The sequence below is a fragment of the Microcaecilia unicolor genome, chromosome 1 (genome assembly GCF_901765095.1).
Source record: "Microcaecilia unicolor chromosome 1, aMicUni1.1, whole genome shotgun sequence".
In the NCBI taxonomy this organism is placed as follows: Eukaryota; Metazoa; Chordata; class Amphibia; order Gymnophiona; family Siphonopidae; genus Microcaecilia; species Microcaecilia unicolor.
The window spans coordinates 455,174,544-455,197,275 of record NC_044031.1 but is presented as its reverse complement, the minus strand read 5'-3'; the positions used below and the strand labels follow the sequence as shown (position 1 = coordinate 455,197,275).

Below are 22,732 nucleotides of genomic sequence, written 5' to 3'. Positions count from 1 at the left end.
TAGCTCAAACGTAAACTTCTACAAAACAGATGAAGATGCGATTCCATGTGCCGCAATGAAAAGAGAGTTTTATTCTACTTCCATTTAATTTCAATATATTCCATCACCTTTATAACACCAGGCTTCCCAATGTAAGATTACAACAGTTAAGATGAACCCATCAGGAAACGGGATATCCTCACTGAAATTTGGTTATCTGTATTGTATACACTGTGTTTATTTTTAGTGTTGAAAAATTAGTACAAAATACAGAGTTTAAAATTGCTGTTTTACCAGCTATAATAATTTTAAGCTGTTTTAATAATATCCAATTGTTATTTCATGATATTTATATCTACATATGGAAAGCTTTCAAATAAATTAAAAAGCCTTCCCAATAAGTACAAAAAACAAAACAAACCATTTTGTCCTCCACCGTTTAAGGCACTGCCTATCAATTGAAACAGTTTTAGACTTGTTACAGTTACAGATGGCCCAATAAAAAAAAACGACAATGTGGATGTAGCAGCTCATAGGTTGCTTGGTTTTGAGTGAACGGGGATGACGGCTGCGCTGGGAAGAGGAAACATATAATCCTAATTGGCTTCCTTGCTTACAGTGAATAGGCTCACTTCCACTCCTGTTTATTAAACTTCCTTGAGGCCACCGATGCACTCCACTCTTATTTGAAAATGAATGTCTGGTTGGTTATGCCAGCCAAATAAGATACAAAAGTTAACAGCGTGAGATTTAAATGTACAGTACTAGAATATTAGTTGCTACAGTGCCAACATTTGAAAAGGGAGTGATAAATAGCGTCTCAATTTGGTTAAGAGAGCATCGGATGGAGGCAGCCAGTAAGGGGCGCAAGACTTTGATACACACACTCCAGCTATCACACAGCCGGGTATCTGTGCGTGTCGCGAATCGTCGGTATGTCGGTGCTGTGCGAAAGTGCGGCGGGATGGCTACTCGATCAAGCCTCCTTCTTGCGTGCCGCTCACCCACACAGCCCCGCCAAAGCGACGGATGATAAACGCGTGAAACAGCAACACTTTCACGCTTACAGCTTCCGCGCTGAGTTTTTCCAGCTTTTCCAGCCACATCTTCCAAGTTTGTCTACAGCCGCGGATCTGGAAGAAGCAGAAGCACCGCAAATCGACCAACAGCGCCCTAAAGCCAAGGTATATATGTGTGTAAAAACAAGCCTGCTATCTAAACCACTAACTTTCTCTCCCTCCCTCCTCCTTGTCCACCTTCTCATTAATATAGCGCCCGTGGCCGTGGTGGCCGCGCGTGCGGGAGAGCTCGCTGCGACTTAGGTATGTGAAGAGTAAGACGTGCAGACGTTCAGCCAATGAAATCGCTGTGTGGGATGTCTTGGCCTTTTAACTGTAGTTTTTGATTCAGGCAGGGTCAACAACAGAAGGTTTGGTTGACAACAGGGGACGGCTTCAAAAAGTTTCCCTTTCCCCACGCCGTCGTTCTGCTGCCTATACTCAAAGCAACCAAACCTATGAACTGCTGCATCCACGTTGTTGCTCTTTGTTGTTTGTAGCATTTTTATTTAATCTCACGTATATTTTCAAACATGCCAGCTTGTGATGCATACGGATATATACAGAGGAAGTATCATTAATAACGGAATAACTTTTTATAGGTAGAGTAGTAATTTTTATTTCTCCTGACTGACAAAGGGCCACTAAAGCAAACATCATGTTATGAGAATCAGGTGCTCAACATTCAGAGTTTCTATCTATTTATTTATTCATTTATATGACATTTATATCCCACATTAAACATGAATTAGGTTGAATGAACCTGGAAGCATTTAAAGTCTTTTTTTTTTTTTCTTGTGCCCCCTAGATTAAAACAGGAAGACAGTTTGTGGGAGCTTTCACCTTTTGTGGAATGCAGTGGAATATTATAAAAATACACTTAATATTGTTTATTATTACTGTTTACTAGTTGATATACAGCAAATGTTAACCAAGTTGACTTCATGCTTTCTAAAATACTTTTTTAACAGCATTTTCTCATTTGTTACCTAAATGTGAACACAATTGTTAATACGTTTTGGATGTTACTGAATTCTATTATTCTGTCTCACTGTATTTCCAGTTTTGGCACAGTATAAGTAATCACAAGGACAAAAATATAAGAATACCAATGGACTGCATTAGGGGCTTATAGCCCCAATTTGACTGTCCCTATCAGACTGACTGTTCACGTGTCCTTTAGATTGTAAGCTCTTTGAGCAGGGACTGTCCTATGTTAAATTGTACAGCGCTGCGTAACCCTAATAGCGCTTTAGAAATGTTAAGTAGTAGTAGTATTTAGGGGTCCTTTTACTAAGGCACACTGAAAAATGGCTTGAGGTAGTGTAGGTGCGTGCCAATCCATTTTTTAGCGCGCCTGTAAAAAGGCTTTTTTTTTTGCTGAAAATGGACATGCGGCAAAATCAAAATTGCCGCACGTCCATTTTGGGTCTGAGACCTTACCGCCAGCCATTGACGTAGCGGTAAAGACTCATGCGGTAACCGGGTGGTAATGACCTACACGTGTCAAATGCCACTTTGCGCACGTCCATTACGCGCACCTGAAAATAAAAAATATTTTTTGGACATGCGCCAAAAATGAAATCACTGCAAGAGCCACACGGTAGTCCATTTTGGCACTTGTAGACTCTTACGCGTCTTAGTAAAAGGGCCCCTTAGTTATGTTTAAACAAATGAGAGACCTGCATGAAAGAACATATTTTTTATTTTAAGTTCAAATATTCTTTATTAAAGTTTTATAAGTAACAATACAAAAGAACAAAGCAATGGCAATAGTATTTGGTACATAAAAAAGGTGTACTGATCATACCTAGAAGGCATACAGTTAAAGATATTAAAGCTTATGTTTACAATCCAAGTCAACAAGTTTCCAAACTTTAAGGAAATGAGGAAAGTTATTCGACTTCTCTGCAATTTTAGATTCATATTTATAAATAATATTTATTTTTATTATTTTGACTTATGAAAACCACTTGTCCCTGAAACATGCTCAACCCAGAATAATCCATTTCTACAAAAGAGATGAGGTGAAGATATGATTCCATGTGCCCCAATGAAATAGGAGAGTTTAATTTTACTTTCAATCTTTATAACACCAGGCTTCCCAAGGCAGATTGCAACAACAATTAAGATGAATCCATCAGTAAACATGATATCCTAACTGAAATTTGGCCATGTATTACTGTATTGTATAGAACAGTAGAAAATGAGCACAAAAATACAGCCTTTATTAATGCTGTTTCCACCAGCTACAATATTTTTTGAAGCTGTTGTAGTGATTCAGTTTTGATTTCATGATATTTATATTTGGAAAGCTTTCAAAATAAATTAAAAAGCTATCAAATAAATAAAACAAAAAAAATCTTCTGTCCTCCACCTTTAAGGCATGCTTTTGACTTTTTACAGATGGACATATTTCTAATAATCTTTTACCATTGTTTTCAATAGCGTTTGCTATTAAATTGGGTGGACTAGTGTGGTGGCCATCTCCACCTAATGCCATCAAGCTCCGCTGACTGGCTTCAACCCATATACTGGGCTAGATAACCTTGTACCATCTCCTGTTCTCAATCTAACCTCCATGGTTAGAAGGAAATGCAAGAGGTTATATAAAACAGGAGTAGGGGTGACGACAAAAAGTTGAAGCCAATTAGGTTAATCTCTGTTTCCCCTTCCAGTACACTCAAAGCAAGTAAACCTATGAGCTGCTGCATCCATCTTTTCGTTCTTTATTGTTGGTAACATTTTTAATCTCACTTATATTTTCAAATATGCCGGCTGGTGCAGTATACAGATGTACACAGAGGAAGTATAATAATGGAATAACCTTTTATAGGTAGAGTAGTAATTTGTTATAAATCGTAATCAGTGTCATTTGGAGAGGCTGGTTATAGGTACACCCTAGCATGTATTCTATTTGTGCAGAGATTTTTTTTTCTCCTGGTAAAGGGCCACTAAAACATCATGTTTTGAGAATCAGGTGCTCAACATTTTTATCTATCTATTTACTTATTTATGACATTTATATCACACATTTAACATAAATTAGGTTGAAACCTAGTAGCACTTAAATTTTTTTTTCCTGTGCCTACATCAAAAGAAAAAGATAGCATATGGGAACTTGCTCTTTTTGTTTTGTGGATTGCAGTGATATATTATAAAATGCAATTGGAATTTGGAGTGGAGTAGCCTAGTGGTTAGTGCAGTGGACTTTGACCTGGGGAACTGGATTTGATTCCCACTGCAGTTCCTTGTGACTCTGGGCCAGTCACTAAACCCACTTGCCCCAGGTACAGATAAGTATTTGAATGTAGTTCCAAAAACCACAGAAAGGCAGTATATCAAGTCCCATTTCCCTTCCCCTTTCCCACTTGCCTTTTTATTACTACTATTTCACAGAGGTATTGAATAATGAGGGAAGGTCTTCATTCATGCAGTTCTGTTTAGCATCAGTCTAAATGTTCCAATATTGTCCAGTTCAGCGCACTATTAGCCTCCAAATTCATACAAAGTTAATTACGTTCAGTGGAAAATAAATATGTTGACTCAGGCTGCCTGCTATGTGAATATTCCATCATTGTGTCATTGTTGCTACCAGTTATTACATATTATGGGCATGTGCTTTAAACTTTGTTTTAATTTGTTTATCCAGACCTCGCATGGACATGGTTGTGCTTTTTAAACCCAAAGGTGACTCCTAAGGGTGGTTGAGCAATTAGGTATATACTGTTTTGTTTCTTAGTGTACCTTGTGAGAGTGCAGGTGAAAGGGGATCCGGGAGGGCACAAAGAAAGGGAGTGCAGGCAGCCAGGGAACCCCCAACAGGGCAGATTTCATGTGCACAACACCCACATTCAGAAAGCTGGTCTACCGGAGGCAGAGAGGTTGACCGGGTTAAGGAAGAAGAGAAGGAACTACCAGTCCCAGAATCCTTCTTTTCCCCACCCGGCTGTGCAAGAGTTAGGGGAGGAGATAGAAGATTGGGAAATGGTCTCAGAGGAAGGTGATGAGGGCCAGCTGGAGAGTTTGGGGGCGGGGGAAGTTGGAGAGGAGGATAAAATGGAGGTTACTGAAGGACTAGGGGAGGAACAGATGGAGATTGGAGCCCTGGCTCAAATCCAAAAAGCTGCTGAAAGAGGGTGGCTAGCTGTACCTTGGAGAGACTGGTGGAAGACCGGAGGAGAGAGGCTAAGGCACTGGGGGAAATCTCTACTAAAGAGGAAACAGGTGCAGCCTGTGGGAGAGAAAGAGAGCTGGGCACAATTGAAACCCCAGCCTGAACCAGGTGGGAATAAAGCTGTGTAACCGTGCTGTAAGAAGGTGCAAGAAACACTGTGTAAACTGTTTCATACTAAAAAAGGTCTGGGCTGCAACCTACCAAGCTATTGGGTTTTCCCTCTGATAATGTACTGTTCCCTAAGTGAAGTAATCTGAGCTAAAGTGAAGTGAAGTTATATGGACTGTTTTTGAACCTGAATTTGACTGTGTTGAACCTGAATTGTGCTCTGGGAGGAGGAAGTCCTGGGAGTTCGCAGGGCCTGGAGCCAGATTGCTGTGGAGTGAAGGCAACAGTCGTGTGGAGGAAGAGGCAGCTAAGCAGGGTCAAGCCTGGCTGGGTCCTGGATGGGTGACCCAGCTACAACCTGTATTGGAGTGCTTTGTGTCCTGCTGATCTGTACATCTGCTGTCTGGAATTTTGGAAGATGGAAATGAGAAAATAATTAATTTTTGGATATAGTCTATAGAAGTTGTTTATTTATGGAATGCGATGAATGCTTGTTCTAGTGTTTGCATGTGATAATCTTTGAATAACTGCCTATACTTATGGCTATGGTTTCTGAATATGCAGCATCATTAAAGGACAAACTTTTAAACGCCCAGTTGAGTATATAAGCTAATCTCAATTTTGTTAAAAATGTTTCAGAAATATCCATCCACTTGCTCTCATGAATAACTGAATTCTATTATTCTGTCTCTCCGTAATTTCAAATGTAAGCCACATTGAACCCGTGTTTGCTTGGGATAATGTGGGATATAAATGGGTTTTTTTTAATTCCTTTATCCTCCACCTTTTAAGACACTGCCTATCCAGCTGGATAGTGATGGCACAGGGAAAGCAAGTTTGGAAAAGTGAAGACTAAATCAAAATAACCTGTTCCTTAGCTGGGCTCTTGTATTACCATATCGAAAATGTGACCATACCACGCCTCTGTAGTTATGCTCCACTAATAAGTTAAACAATTAACTGTCTTTCTTGAAAAGATTATATAACCTTTGGATGCATGTCTAGGAACAAAAACATATACTTATTTATTCAATATCTCAATTCCTCATATAGAGCCACAAAACAAGCTTTTAGAGTTGATAGAGTTCACAATGAACTCCTTTTATTATTGACCAGATAGAAGAGATAAGAGTTTTCAGTTTTGGCACAGTATGACAGCACAAGAACAAAATATAAGAAAACCAATGGACAGCATTAAGGGTTTATAGCCCATTTAGTTATATTTAAACAAAAGAGATCTGCATGAAACAAAATACTTCTTTTTATTTTGACTTTTAAAACCACCTGTCTCTGAAACATGTTCAACATTTGTGTATCTAAAATGTAAACTTCTACAAAACAGATGCAGATATGATTCCATATGCCCCGATAAAAGGAGAGTTTCATTTTACTTCAATTTAATTTCAGTATATTCCATCTTTATAACACTAGGCTTCCCAAGGCAGATTACAACAACAGTTAAGATGAACCCATCAGGAAACAGGATGTCCTCAGTGAAATTTGGCCGTCTGTATTGTATAGAACAGTGTAGAAAATGAGCACAAACACAGACTTTATTAGTGTTTTTTCTACCAGCTATAATAATTTTTTAAGCTGTTTTAGTGGTATTCAATTGTTATTTCATGATATTTATATCTACATATGCGAAGCTTTCAAATAAATTAAAAAGCTGTCAAATAAGCAAAATAAAAAAAAATCTTTTGTCCTCCACTTTTTAATGCATTGCCTATCCAACTGGAACAACTTTTCACTTTTTACAGATGGAGCACACATAAGCAGTCCCTTATTTCTAATAATCTTTTTGCTATTGTTTTCAATAGCGTTTGCTATTGTTTTGGTGAACCAGTGTATCGGCAAGCTCCACCTACTGTATTCAGCCCATATAGGGCCAGATTCTATATATGGAGCCTAAAAAAATCCGTTCGGAACATATTTTTGATTAAGCGTATTCTATAAAATTTAGGCATGGTATATAGAATGTGCTTAGTTGATATCATAGTGCCTAAATCTACTTGCACCCATTTACACCAACAAAAACCTGTTGTAAATCCTGGCATGTAGATTTACGTGCACTGGCCCATATTCTATAATTACACGCGTAAATTTTGGAATGCCCACGAAACACCCATTTTCCCGTCCATAACTACACCCCTTTTGAACTGAGCACTTTAGAATTTAGGTGCAGTCCATTACAGAATGCTCTTTGCGAGTTGTGTGTGTAAATGTAATTATTGCCATTTAATGTTCATTATTGCTTGTTAAGTGCTATTAAAAACGCTCCTTAAGAAGCCTTCACTCGACCCTAGTTGTCCCTCTAATTACTGACCCATCTCCCTCCTCCCTTTTCTCTCCAAATTACTTGAGCGTGCTGTTCACCACCTCTGCCTTGATTTTCTCTCCTCACATGCTATTCTTGACCCACTACAATCTGGTTTTCGCCCTCTCCACTCAACCGAAACTGCGCTTACTAAAGTCTCCAATGACCTATTACTGGCTAAATCCAGAGGTCTCTATTCCATCCTCATTCTTCTTGATCTTTCTGCTGCTTTTGACACTGTCGATCACAGCATACTCCTCGATACCCTGTCCTCACTTGGATTCCAGGGCTCTGTCCTTTCCTGGTTCTCTTCCTACCTCTCCCTCCGCACCTTCAGTGTTCACTCTGGTGGATCCTCTTCTACTTCTATCCCTCTGCCTGTCGGCATACCTCAGGGTTCTGTTCTTGGTCCCCTCCCCTTTTCTATCTACACTTCTTCCCTTGGTTCATTAATCTCATCCCATGGCTTTTCCTACCATCTCTATGCTGATGACTCCCAAATCTACCTTTCTACCCCTGATATCTCACCTTGCATCCAAAACAAAAGTTTCAGCGTGCTTGTCTGACATTGCTGTCTGGATGTCTCAACGCCACCCGAAATTAAACATGACCAAAACCGAGGTTCTCATTTTTCCTCCCAAACCCACCTCCCCACTCCCCCCGTTTTCTAATTTCTGTTGATGGCTCTCTCATTCTCCCTGTCTCCTCAGCTCGAAACCTTGGGGTCATCTTTGACTCTTCTCTCTCCTTCTCTGCTCATATCCAGCAGATCGCCAAGACCTGTCGTTTCTTTCTTTACAACATCCGTAAAATCCGCCCCTTTCTTTCCAAGCACTCTACCAAAACCCTCATCCACACCCTTGTCACCTCTCGTTTAGACTACTGCAATCTGCTTCTTGCTAGCCTTCCACTTAGTCACCTCTCCCCTCTCCAATCGGTTCAAAACTCTGCTGCCCGTCTCGTCTTCCGCCAGGGTCACTTTACTCATACTACCCCTCTCCTCAAGTCGCTTCACTGGCTCCCTATCCGTTTTCACATCCTGTTCAAACTTCTTCTACTAACCTATAGATGTACTCACTCTGCTGCTCCCCAGTATCTCTCCACACTCGTCCTTCCCTACACCCCTTCCCGTGCACTCCACTCCATGGATAAATCCTTCTTATCTGTTCCCTTCTCCACTACTGCCAACTCCAGACTTCGCGCCTTCTGTCTCGCTGCACCCTATGCCTGGAATAAACTTCCTGAGCCCCTACATCTTGCCCCATCCTTGGCCACTTTTAAATCTAGACTGAAAGCCCACCTCTTTAACATTGCTTTTGACTCGTAACCACTTGTAACCACTCGCCTCCACCTACCCTCCTCTCCTCCTTCCTGTATACATTAATTGATTTGATTTGCTTACTTTATTTTTTGTCTATTAGATTATAAGCTCTTTGAGCAGGGACTGTCTTTCTTCTATGTTTGTGCAGCGCTGCGTATGCCTTGTAGCGCTATAGAAATGCTAAATAGTAGTAGTAGTGATTGGCTTGTTAAGCTAAATAAGTTGCGCACCTAGTTATAGAATGCGCCTGGATTTTGGCACGGATCTCTAGGCATGCTATATAGAATCCCCATTATAATGGGCTAGATTTCCTCACCCCATCTCCTGTTTTATGTAACCTCCTTGATGAAACGTTTTACTCGAAGGGAAAAATAGTTCATGAAATTCAGAAAAACTCATGAAGAGAAACACAGAGAGGAATACCGGATGAAAATGAAAGAAGCCAAGAGAGGGCTACGTCTGGCAAAAGCACAAGTGGAAGCACAAATGGCTAGAAATGTAAGGAGGGGAGACCGGGAGACAAAAATCTTTTCACTTATATTAGTGAAAGGAGGAAGACCAAAAATGGAATTGTGAGTCTGAAATATGCTGCAAACCGCTATATGGAGAATGATGAAGAAAAAGCAAATATGCTAAACAAATACTTCTGTTTTCACGGAAGAAAATCCTGGAGAAGGACCACGATTTACTGGCAAAAGTACGTATGAGAATGGAGAGGATATATCACCATTCACGGAAGAGAGTGTTTATGAACAACTTGAAAATTTGAAGGTGGACAAAGCCATAGGACTGGACAGGATCTATTGCAGGATATTGAGGGGGGCTTGGAGAGGTTCTGGCAGGTTCTTTTTAAAGATTTGTTTATTAAATCCTTGGAGACGGAGGTTCCGTGGGGTTGGAGAAGAGCGGATGTGGTCCCGCTTCACAAAAGTGGTGACAGAGAAGAAGCTGGAAACTACAGACCAATGAACCTTACTTCGGTTATTGGAAAAGTAATGGAAGCAATGCTGAAGGAAAGGCTAGTGAATTTCCTGGAATCTAATAAGTTGCAAGAACCGAGACAACATGGTTTTACCAAAGGTAAATCGTGACAAATGAATCTCATTGAATTCTTTGACTTGTTGACTAGAGAATTGGATTGAAGGTGTGCGATAGATGTAATCTACTTAGATTTCATCAAAGCGTTTGACACGGTTCCACATAGGGGGTGGGAGGGTATTTGAGAATATATACCTTGCTTTCCTCGGAGAATACCTTCTACAGGTAAGTATCTTCTCTTTCTCCGAGGTCAAGCAGGCTAATATTCTCACAACTGGGGAATCTCTGGCTACCAGACTCACTAGGAACAACAGCTAATGACGACTTGCACCTCGCAACGGTGAGATCAGAACATAGGGAAACCAGTGAGCAAATCATTGGAAGTGAAGCCTGGGAAAGAATAAAAAAGGGTCTAGGCGGGTGGAGTTGAATTCTAGAATCAAAAGTAAAAGTGCATTACTATTCCATCAAATCTGTGATGGGAATGCTGCTGCAGGCATGCTACCCAGAGCAGGAATGAGACGTAAATGTGTGAAATGAAGAGAACGCAACAGCCCAACCAAGCTTCCTAACAGAAGCAAACAATATAGTCATCGCATTGACACAGCAAGTCTGAAGAGGATTATCCTCGGTAGCCCTCCCTGGGCGGAAAGAAAAGAAAAAATAAGGAGGTAGCTAAACAGACATTTAGCAATCCCCAATGGCAAGCCACCTCCAGTAGGAAGGAAGGTAACTAAAGGCTAAGGAGAAATCCTATGTGGCTGATGCCGCATCAAGGATTGTCCAGTGTCTGCTTGCAGTGCAATGAGTGGAAAACATGCCTGCCATGCATGAAACCGCATGAAGGATGGTGGGAAGAGAATCAACTAATGTAGATTGAACCATGATACAAGCTGAGGTAGGAACCTAGGTTACATGCAGAGAACCACTCCATTGTGATGAAAGATAAAACTGCTGACAGGGCCAAAGGTCATAATCCCGACGAGCCTATGTAACAGCCATCAGAAACAAATAGGTTGAGGTTGAGAATTCCCCTCGACAGGAAAACAAGCAGCGTAAGGAAGCACTTAAGAAATGGGGGATACTGATGCTGAGGTCTCATAAGCCTTTATACAAAGATGAGAGCACTGACGAAACTGAGGTAAATCCCCACCGAGTTCGTTATAGACTAAACTCAGAAAGATGTAGAAGGTATGCCTACCAGACTGCAAACCTATCCCACTGGAAAGAGAAACACTTCCCAAGGGGAACTTTCTGAAAAGCCAGAAAGACTGTGGAGACGCTTTAAGAAAAAACGCCAGGAAGCTAATGCGAAACCTCGATCATCCAGGCCATACGGGCTAGAGACCGGAGGATGGGATGCAGAAGAGACCCTCTCCCCCCGTTGCTTGGGATGAAGGTTGGAGAATACTCCATGGCTCATGGTGCCTGAAAAGAGAATTCCAGAACAAGGGGCCAAGAAGGATGCATCAGAGTGTTGGCTCTTCAGTACTACCTACTACTACTCATCATTTCTATAGCGCTGCTAGACGTATGCAGTGCTGTACACCTGCTCGACCACAGAGTCTGCCCCAACAGGGAGATGAGAGGAGACGAATAGAGAAGATTTTTCTCCCAAGGAAGGGTAAATGTAAGTGACGGTAGTCTGTTCTGGACCTGGAAGTGGAACACAATGGAAGGATGGGGTTATGTACTTGAGTAACCATGAGAGATACCGCAAGGATGTTCCAGAAAAGGGAGAGCCTGGAAGGAACATCTCTAGGAAGAGACCTTTCATGCGGCTGTATTACCTAGTACAGTCAAATGGCCAGACTGTCAGAATTACCCATCCAAAAATTGGCCTGTAGGAGCAGCCGACCACCCTCTGCCACATTTGTACAGTCCCCTGAAACAGAGGGTGAAACTGAAGCATAGACCATGGGAATGAGTAGCGAGTAGCTGAATAGTTGCAATCGTTGTGAGTGTGTCAGGTCGTCCAGAGTGCCACAAACAGTTGTCTCCGGGCAGACACAACAGTTGAGTGGGGAAGCCTGACAAGAGAGCTTTGCACTGTAGGTGAGTGGTAGGTAACATAGGAAGACATGAAGTCTAGGGCTCAGAAGAATAGTCCTAGGGACTAATAGGGCAGACTCATTCCCAAGCAGAAAGCAAACGAAACCACAGGAACATGTGAAGGACTTTTTCCAAGGTCCCCTTGGTCCGACACCACGAAGAAGCTAGAGTCCACCAGGAGATCCCATGTGATAAAGAGGCATGGGTGTTGTATGAGTGGAGGAGGCCATGTAATCAATAACCTAAACAGTTGTGAAGGTGGGAGCCGCCGATGGGCCCAGTGCCCTGTTGGCAAGAATGACCAGAGCATCTGTATCCCATAGGAGAAGAAATGCCCCAGTTAGGTGAATATCTAGCAGGAACCCAATGATGTCAAAGTGGGAGACGGGAAGCAGATGGAGCCGGGAGTAGTGAAAGATGAATCCCCCTAAGTTCAGCACCCGAAAAGTGTTCCAGGCAAAGAAAAGGACTCACAGGCAGCGCAGAGGAGCTGCAAAGAACACGAGACACATGGTGAAGTTCCCAGGATTGGACCCAAAGCCAAAAGGCAGCACGTGGTACAGGAGAGAGAATATCCCCAGTCGAAATGAAAGAGACTGCCCGTGGATAAGTATCCAGCCAATGCAGTGAGCAGAGCCAATGACTGTCCAGAACCATGGGGTGTAAGATGCTTAGGTAAAGAAACCATCCTAAACTGGTCTTTGCTGAGAAAGTAGCAAAAGAGTCAAAGAGGCAGGTCGGAAAGTATCCCCCTTGCATGCATTGGTGCAATGGAGAACATGTAATAGAATTTATAACATATTTATAAATGATTTAGAGATGGGAATAACTAGTGAAGTAATTAAATTTGCTGATGACACAAAGTTATTCAAAGTTAAATTGCAAGAGTATTGTGAAAAATTACAAGAGGACCTTTATGAGACTGGGAATCCAAATGGCAGATGACATTTAATGTGAGCAAATGTAAAGTGATGCATGTGGGAAAGAGGAACCCGAATTATAGCTACGTAGTGCAAGGTTCCACATTAGGAGTCACCGACCAGGAAAGGGATCTAGGCTAGAGAATGACACGGGGACAGGGACCCGCAGTAAGTGCGGGGATGGGGCGGGGACAGATCCCATGGGGACAGGGCGGGGACGGGGATGGGGGGACAGAGCCCATGAGAACGGGGACAAACTTTGTCCCTGTGTCATTTTCTACTTTGAAGCCTGTTAATGAACTGGACTGTTTTTATGTTTGAGTGATGCAGACACCAATATTTTGATTTTTTGGAAAAACAAGCAAACATGCTGGCCACAACTAGTAATATTTGCATGGGGGATCCTGTATATCCTGCTACCAGCACATCTTCTAAGAAGACATCTTCTATTGCAGGAAGGACTGTGGAAGACAGGAGAGCTAGACTGAATCCTGAGATTGTTGATGACTTCTTATTCACACTTGCCCATCAACTCCTTGCAGCTCCTTCACCCTTCAGCTCCTCACAGCTCCATTGTTCACTGTTTTGACCTTTTATTAGCAAAAGCAGTATATTAAATCCCAAATAAACATGTAACCTGTTTCAACTTCCTTTTCCTCAGTGGAGGTGGAAGGTAGAGGCTGCTGTTGGTCCTGATTTAGTATCTTTTTCTTTTCTTTAATTCTTTCTTTTTTAACTACTGCTGAGGGATTAATCAGGGCATTAGACCTTTTTAACTTTCATAACTACGACACACTTTTACTAAAATGCGGTTTGTACTTAGGAGCCCTTTTACTAAGGTGTGGCAAGCCCTAACTCAGGCTTAGTTTGCTGATAAAAGCTTACTGCAGAACTCGCTAAAATATCTTGTGGTAATTTCCCTTTTGTACATGCTAACTGGGGGGTATATATTATTTGAAAATTTATTTTTGGAGGGGGCACATCAAGGGCAGAGAATGGGTGTAGAAGCGCTATTCAGGTAACATGCTTCCATTAGTGTGTGCTAACAATAACACTGGATTAATGCGGTAGCCCTTAGTGCCTCCTATAAGTTCTCCCATGTTAATTATTTGTAGTGCTTGGCTTAGTTAGATTATTGTGTGACTTTTGGTCTCTGTGTTTCTCTTTGCAGATTGTTACCAGGAATTAGACATGGCTGATGCCTTCCCTGCACATGGGTCACATGACTAATGCATCAAAGGTCAAACCCAAGCAAGTCTACTATTTATTCTCTGCCTTTAGCGGCATCTGCACCGTAGCGGTGCGTATAAGAAGCGTGCTGCTTAGATTTTGCTCCTTGGGGCTACCTTTGTGTTACCTGCGAACCTTGTTCCACTTAGCACGTTTTCTTTAATAATCTTTCAATGCAGTTTTTGCATTATTTGACTTTTCTTCTCTACTCCAGACTCTTTTTCTTTGCCTTCCATATTCCTATCTGGTGGAGTTATCATCCCCCTGCTAAGCCATGAAGCCAGGTCCTTTCTTCATGTCAAGTGCTCTTATGTGTTATTTCTTCTACCACTATTCTCTCTCAATCCTATTGTGTGCTTTATTGAACTGCAGCTCTTTGAAACATAAATCTCTTCTTATTAAAGATCTCTTGACTTCCAATAAATTGGATCTTTTTGGGATTACTGAAGCTTGGCTTCTTCCAGGGGAGGAAGCCTATCTTTTCCAGTGTTTGCCACCAGACTATTCTGTAGTTTACTCCTCTCAGGTGGGTAGGCGTGGTGGGGGTTTAGCACTTTTTTTTCCCCTCTGTGCTCCATGTGACTGAAATTACCTCTCACTATTTCACTTACCCTGAAATTCTTTTGGCTGAAATTTCATCTCATCCATCAATTCATGTCCTTTTAGTTTGTTGCTCCCCCTCGTTAAAATCAGAAGATTGGGAACTTCATAACTTTTTTTCTTAAAGTTTACCAAACTTTAGCGAATGCCTCAACCAAATTTCCTAACCTTCTGGTAATAGGTGACTTTAATACACTGGGCACTCACGCTCTGCATATTTGTCTTCTTTGCTTTCAGATTTGGGTCTATTACAGCATGTTTCTTTTTCAACTCATATTGCCAGACACACTTTTGACCTGATCATCTCACCCCAACATTTCCTGGTCAGTCTTTCCTCACTGTGCTCTACACTGATAATATTGGTCCGATCATTATTATCTGTCTTTTTTGCTCTCTATATCTTCACCAGTGAATCGATCAGCGACTAAGGATTTTTGGTAAAGACGTCTTGGCAGGATTGATCCTTCCTTCTATGCAACACTATCTTCCATCTAATTTCTCGGACTTACTATTGGATGAGCAGGTAAATACATGGAATACTACCCTTCAGGAGGCTATTGATGATATTGCGCTGCTCATTTTGGTTAAGCCTCGGATGTTGGCTTATCAACTGTGGTTTCATGTGGGATTGATTAAAACTATGTCAACGTCAAGTTAGGAGAACTGAGCGCCAATGGCGAAAAAGAAAATCAGAGGCTTCTAAGAGGATAGTTAGAAATGCACAGCAGTATTATGTGGCTCAATTGCGTGCCGCTAAACAAACATTTTATTCTGATCAGATTCAGCAAGCATCCAGCTCTGTGAAGCAACTGTTTAAAATCTTTAATGCTCTTGCTACTTCTCCCTCACAGACAGCCCTTAGGGTTCAGTTACCATCAAATGTCTTAGCCAACTACTTTTCAATGATAATTGTGTCACTCCAGGCTAATTTTCCACCACTTCCTTTGCTTCTGGAACCTGCTCCTTTGACTCAAACCCAGTCTGCTACTTGGACCTTTCCAATCTTTCTCTGGAATCATTTTCCAAACTAGTCATGCATTTACACAGTACTTTTTGTTCTTTGGACTCTATTCCTTCTAGTTGGCTAAAACAACCATCAATAGGTTTACTCCCATATCTTCATTCCATTCTTATCAATAGCTTAACAGCTGGTAAATTACCAGTCCCATTGAAATCTGCTCTTATTAAGCCCATTCTGAAAAAAATCAGATCTTGACCCTCAGCAGGCCAAAAACTATTGGCTGCTATCAATCCTATCTTTTCTTTCCAAAATTGTGGAGTCAGTAGTCCTTGATCAGCTCTCTTCCTATATTGAGTCCATTAATGCTCAGCATCCTCGTCAATCTGTTTTCATTTAAACTTCAGTACGGAAACAGTTCTTACTGCTTTGATAAGTGAACTTCATAGTAACTTGGAGAGGGGAATAGTTGCTCTGTTAGTCTTTCTCGATCTGTTGGCGACATTTGATCTCATTAATCACGATCTTCTTTTATACCATCTTTCTTCACTTGGTATCTCTGGTGTGGTCTTGGATTGGTTTACTTCTTTTCTTGGGCAACGGTCTTTCCAGGTGGTTCAATCATCTTCTACCTCAGTTCCTCTATCATGTGGTGTTCCTCAGGGCTCAGTCCTTTCCCCAACATTTTTAAATTTGTTTGTTAGCCCTTTGGCTCTACTTATTCAGTCTTTGGGGATCAGTGGTTATTCTTATGCAGATGACTTTCTCTTGCTTTATTATATGGATCAGAATTCTGTTGATTTATAGCCACTTCAGAATTGTTTAGAACTCATGGCAGGTTGGCTAAAGGATCATCGATTAGTTCTTAACCCTGAGAAGACAGTAGCCTGTTGGATTACCAGATCATTGTCACCTCCAACTATTAACCCTTTGGCAGACACATTGTCCCTGTTTCATCCTTTCGTTATCTTGGGGTCATTTTAGATTCAGCTTTGTCCTTTAGCCCTCAAATTTCTCATGTTGTTAATTCTGGTTTCTTCTTCTCTTGCAAGCTGAGATCCTTTCGTAATTTTTTTTTGGTTTATGATGCGCTGTGCACTTTGTTTTATGCCTTCCTTCATTCTAGATATGATTACTGTAATGTCATCAATGCAGGGATTATTAAGCATAATCTCAAGAGACTACAAACTTTACAAAATCCTGCAGCACGTATACTTTGTTGAGCATCTCGTTATGATCATGTTTCAGCTCTACTTTGACAGCTACATTGGTTGCCCATTAATTTCAGGGTTAAATTTAAAATTCAAACTTTAACTCATAAGGTCCTTTATAGTGACTCCCCTGCATATCTTGCTTCTTTGGTGATCCCCTACACACCTTCTCGCACTCTACATTCACTAAACAACAGTAGTTTAGTTCTTCCACCCCCTTCTAAAGCTAGATGGGAATTCATGAGATCTAGTTCTTTTTTACTTCATCAGCATTCTGGAATTCATTACCGCGTCACCTTAGGTTTGAAGCATCTTAAACATCCTTCTGTGCCCTATTAAAGACTTATTTATTTCAGCAGGATTTTTATTTTAGGCCTGGGTCGACTGTGCAACAGGAGGTCAGGATGGGTTTAGTTGCCTGAATTTATGATTAAGTGTGGACTTGTTTGTTTTTATTTTTTAGAATGGTTGTTTTGGCTATGTTTCTTGTGTGATTCAGATAGTGTTTGAATAGTAAAGTTAGCTAATTACGTCCTATTTACAAATGGTGTTCCTTTCTGTTTCTCTTGATTTTTTTATTTTTTTAATTGTAAACCACTTTACTTTTATCAAAACAAAATGGTATAGCATGTTTATTAAATGATAAATGAATGACAACATTAGTGCACAACCTGTAAATTTAAAACATCAAAAGTGCCCTGGTTTATAGATGTACTAAAAAGTCCTGCGTTAGGATGCACTAAGCCAATTTCATAGTGCTTCTTAATAAAAGGGCCTCTTACTGTAATTTAACATGAAAGATTAACATGCATTAATTGCAAAGGCTAGGTATTAATTGTTTGGGGATATGTCCAGTATGTTCTCTGTAGTTGCTGCACAGAAAAGTTCTTTACCACTTTAACTACACAAATGACCTTACATGGTGAGTTCTGTGCGATAACTGCAATGTTCAGTAAGTGCCCATTCTCTGCCCTGTTCCTGCTCCCTAACATAGCATACAGTTAATGGGTGAATTAGTGTGTGTTAACAGTTAACACACTTTAATAAAAGGGCCCCATATGTGTATCGCTTTGGCTGGAAGAGTATCTGCAGATAAAGCAGGTTCTGATCTCTGTATATTCTTTTTCTGTAGGTCATTGTTTGTCAGCCACCTGTCCACAGCATAATTTCTACTGATCTGTGAAACAGCAATGAGAAATCTGACTTGCAGCACTGCTTCTGCAAATGTTTGATGTCCACAGACCCTGTGGCAGAATGCCACTTCTGGCCCACAGGACAATCACCAAAATCCAATTTTTTTTTCTTATCTTACATGTATCACTTCTGCCCTGTAAGGCAACCAGTATAAACATTTTTCTGACCCACTTTCTTTCCACCCTGCACTGAGGACTGTTGTTCAATTTGGAGCTGATCTCGGATCTCAATCAGTTGAATAACCTCAGCATGTGAATCTTAAGGAGCATAAGCTGGAGACTTTCAGTGCAGGCTCCGCTTTCAGGTTTTACAGTCCCTGTTTCCCATCCTGGCTTCTGTATGGGAGGCAGGGCCTGAAAGCAGAGCATGCACTGACAGTCTCCGTTATGAAGATATGGAAGTATTAGATTACAGCTTGTACAGGGGACTCTGGAATTCTGTTTTCTAGAGGTGCTGCATTTCCTTATGTTTGTGAGATACATAGGGGAGGAGGGATCCTGATAAACACTGGTGACGGATTCAAGAGTCACTAATTTTTATTCAGGGTGGAGAGGGGGAGGTCCCCAGCTGACTGCATAAATTCATGTTGGCTGAACAAACTTTATTCAATTATCTGATGGCAGCACTTGGAGTTTTGGAGGAGGGGGAAGGTGCGGTTTTAGTTTACCTTGACAGCACGATATTCAGAGCTGTCCGGTTAAACTTAACCATGTAAGTGGAGCTGCAGAAATTGCTGGTCTAAAGTGTTCCAAATACGTTTATGCAGATACCTCTAACTGTTTATATTCAGTGATTAGATTTTATCTGGTGAAGTCTAATGAATAGCCACGTAAAGTTAGCTAGATACCTTTCTTCCTAGCTGTTCCTCAAGAGTTCTTTGCTCAGTTGTTCTCAGTTATTTGCTTCTTGAGTGGAGTTTTCTCTTAAACAAGAATACCTTTGAAAACATTTTCTAAGCTATCCTGGCTCTTTACAGCAGTAAAGAGTGTTCTGTTTTTCTTTGACAAATTAGCTGTGACTTGGAGGCACTGGAGACTGAAGGGGTGCTTGACATTCTACAGAAATACATGTTGTAATTGATTTCACTGACATTGTAATGTCTTGTGTATGTGCTGTTTGACTGCGATAGACTTAGGAACTGATAATGTTTTCTTTATTGGATTCACTATAGAAGCGTAAAAGAAGGTATACTGCCCTCAATCAAGGTGAACTGGATGCCCTAGAATACCACGCAAAGGTAAGCTGAGCTTGCACAGAAATGATGCCCAACTAGTGTACAAAGGAAATGGTGGCAAGTCAAAAACTAGCTGATATATCAAGCTGATTGTTCTTCAGAGAATGTATGTGACTGCTCTGCCTTCAGAGGGAAATTTTTATAAAGGTTTATTTCCTGTGTATATTCCAGTATACACATGCAGAAGGCCTAGTATAAAATTATCTCACATGTAAAAGGACATGTGATACAATTAGGCATGTACTTCACTTGTACATGACTTTAGAGTTTGTGTGTTCAAGGCAGGAATTTGGGTGGAGTATGGGTTGATTTATAATTTAATTTAATTCATATTTGTATAACCCAATACTGAAATTAGAGTGGTGGTTTTAATTTATGTACTAGCATTTATATCTGCTTGCAAATGCCAGTTCCCTCAATCTAGCTGCTATTTTTGTAGGATTGTGCTAGTGATTTCTAATCACACATAGGGCTCCTTTTACTAAGCTGTGGGATAAAGTGAGCTTAGCACGCCCTTAGATGGGTCTTTCTCGCACACTAAGGTAATTTTTAGCACAGCTGGAAATTTTATTTATAGCAGTTTATAGACCGCACTATCCTAAGTCATACACAGTTTATAACGGAAAACATTCACAATAAAATTCTCAACTCGACTACTACTACTACTACTACGACTACACAGATAGTACAATACAATCAATATTGGAAAATAAATATCTCATCAACAGAAACTGAGAAAGCAAATAAACCTTGAGAAGTTTCCTGAAATGAAGATAGCTCTTGAGTTTTTGCAATTCAACTGGATGATCGTTCCACAGGCGTGCATCTTCTACATGGCTGATTTTCCATTTTCTGAATTAATGACCATGCGCTAATGTTAAGGAGACAAACCACAGATGTGGAAATAACACCAGAATCCCACAGGGAAGCAGCAACAGGAAAACAGGAGTGGGAAACGGATCCAGGCACTTCAGACACAGACCAAGGTACAACCAATATGAGATTAAACCTTTTCTTGATGATTTTTATGGTATATCATTTTTATTAGAAATCAATAACCTGTACATATACCACTATAGAATTTGTTACATGACACCATGTCGATTACCATTCTCTACATGTACAGAGGTCACCAACTTTAGTCAACAGACTTTAACATAATTTTCTCCCTTGCTAACACCCTCTCCCTCCCTCCCTTCCCTCCTCCATAATTCCTCCCTCCCAATTATTGATGATTTTTAATGATCACTCGACATAGCACAGTATTTCGGCACCTACGTGCCTGCCTCAGGAGTCTATATAAACAATCCAAAAAAATTACAAATAATACAATACTTTTAACAGGTTAGTTGTTTCTTTTGACCACATTTTTACATAAGTACGTAAGTATTGCCACATTGGGACAGACCAAAGGTCAATCAAGCCCAGTATCCTGTTTTCAACTGTGGCCAATCCAGGTCACAAATACCTGGCAAGATCCCAGAGAACCTCAATACATTTTATGATGCTTATCCCAGAAATAAACAGTGGATTTTCCCAAGTCAATTTAATAATGGTCTATAGACTTTTACTTTAGGAAGCCATTCAGACCCTTTTTAAACCCTGCTAAGCTAACCGCCTGTACCACATTCTGTGGCAACAAATTCCAGAGTTTAATTACACATTGAGTGAAGAAATATTTTCTCTGATTCGTATTAAATTTACTACTTTGTAGCTTCATCACATGCCCCCTAGTCCTAGTATTTTTTAAAAGAGTAAACAAACGATTTACGTCTACCCCTTCCACTCCACTCATTATTTTATAGACCTCTATCATATCTCCCCTCAGCCGTCTCTTCTCCAAGCTGAAGAGCCCCAAATGCTTCAGCCTTTCCTCATAGGGAAGTCGTCCCATCCCCTTTATCATTTTTGTCGCCCTTCTCTGTACGTTTTCTAATTCTACTATATCTTTTTTGAGATGTGGTAGCCAGAATTGAACATAATATTCGAGTTGCGGTCGCACCATGGACCGATAAAAAGGCATTATAACGTCCTCACTTTTGTTTTCCATTCCTTTCCTAATAATACCTAACATTCTATTTGCTTTCTTAGCTGTTGCAGCACACTGAGCAGAGCATTTCAATGTATCATCAACAATGATGCCGAGATCCGTTTCTTGGTCGGTGACTCCTAACGTGGAACCTTGCATTACGTAGCTATAGTTCTGGTTCCTCTTTCCCACATGCATCACTTTGCGCTTGCTCACATTAAACGTCATCTGATATTTTTTGATCCAGTTACACTTAGCTTGTTTTTCACACTTACTCAGTTTTTTACTTTGCTTTTAAGATTGTTGATGATTTTTTTGCTCTAGAAAATGAGATTGATCTTTTATGTAATATATGTCTTTTATTACTTGTTTTATGATTTGGATTTTCATTTAACGTTTTTGTGATGTTTATTGATGTAACACTGTGTTTTATTATTTGTAGTATTTTTTTTTTATTATATGCAGGCACGTAGGTGCCAAAACATGGTGCCATGTCAAGTCATTATTAAGAATCATCAATAAAAGGTTTAACGTCTTATTGGTTGTTCCTTGGTCTGTGTTTGAAATGCCTGGATTCGTTTCCCACTCCTGTTTTCCTCAAGCGTTAATGTTGTCATTAGCACGCTACCATTAAGAAAAATCAGCACATGAGCACGTATTGACACCTGTTTTGTAGGGGATAAGTGCTCACAGTTAGTGCATGTAATGTAGCTGCACTAAGGGCTCTTTTTACAAAGTGGCGCTGCAGATTAGCGTGCGCTTAATGTGAAGTAGCCCTTGGGAATTGAATGGGTTTCTTTGCATTCAGCGCAAGCTAATCTGTAGCGCCACTTTGTAAAAAGAGCCCTAACTGATTAGCACAGAAACACTCACTCTCTGTCCCAAGACACATTCCCTCTGCTTTTCTTGAATTTAAAATACAGGTTTAGGATGGATATGGAATTTTAGGACTATTCCGGTAGTTTTAGGGCAAGGGTGATATGGAGAGTTAGAGTTAGGAAGAAAGAGTATTTTTAGAAACAGATGGTTACACGAAATTCCTTTGGTAAAATGTGATCATTATCTTAATTCGTCTGGTCAGGACTGTCAGGTTATATTCGTTAATGCAAGATCAGTTAAAAATAAGATTTCAATAATATTTGATTACATTAGAGATCATAAGATCTGTTCTATATTACTGAATCCTGGTTGTCACAAGAAGGTATTGTCTTGTTAAACTGACTGTGCCCCCCCCCCCCCCCCCCCAGCTTATTCGTTTTTTTCTCAGTCAAGAATTTTAAGAAGAGGAGGCGGGGGGGGGGGGGGG

The 22,732-nt window shown here is 40.6% G+C and overlaps 1 protein-coding gene across 2 annotated transcripts in view; it reads left to right on the top strand.

Moving 5' to 3' along the window:
• The first annotated feature begins 656 nt into the window (after nt 1-656).
• The window catches only part of METTL4 (methyltransferase like 4), a 118,929-nt gene continuing 96,853 nt past the window's right edge, over nt 657-22,732 (top strand). The window contains exons 1-3 of one of the 2 annotated variants that reach the window (XM_030190119.1): nt 1,079-1,163; nt 15,210-15,323; nt 19,335-19,400. In XM_030190119.1, the coding sequence (XP_030045979.1) occupies nt 15,273-15,323; nt 19,335-19,400 (117 nt within the window). In that variant the 5' untranslated portion in view covers nt 1,079-1,163; nt 15,210-15,272. Of the gene's footprint in view, nt 1,164-15,209; nt 15,324-19,334; nt 19,401-22,732 lie in introns of both variants that reach the window. The other variant, XM_030190117.1, reaches the window with a different exon arrangement.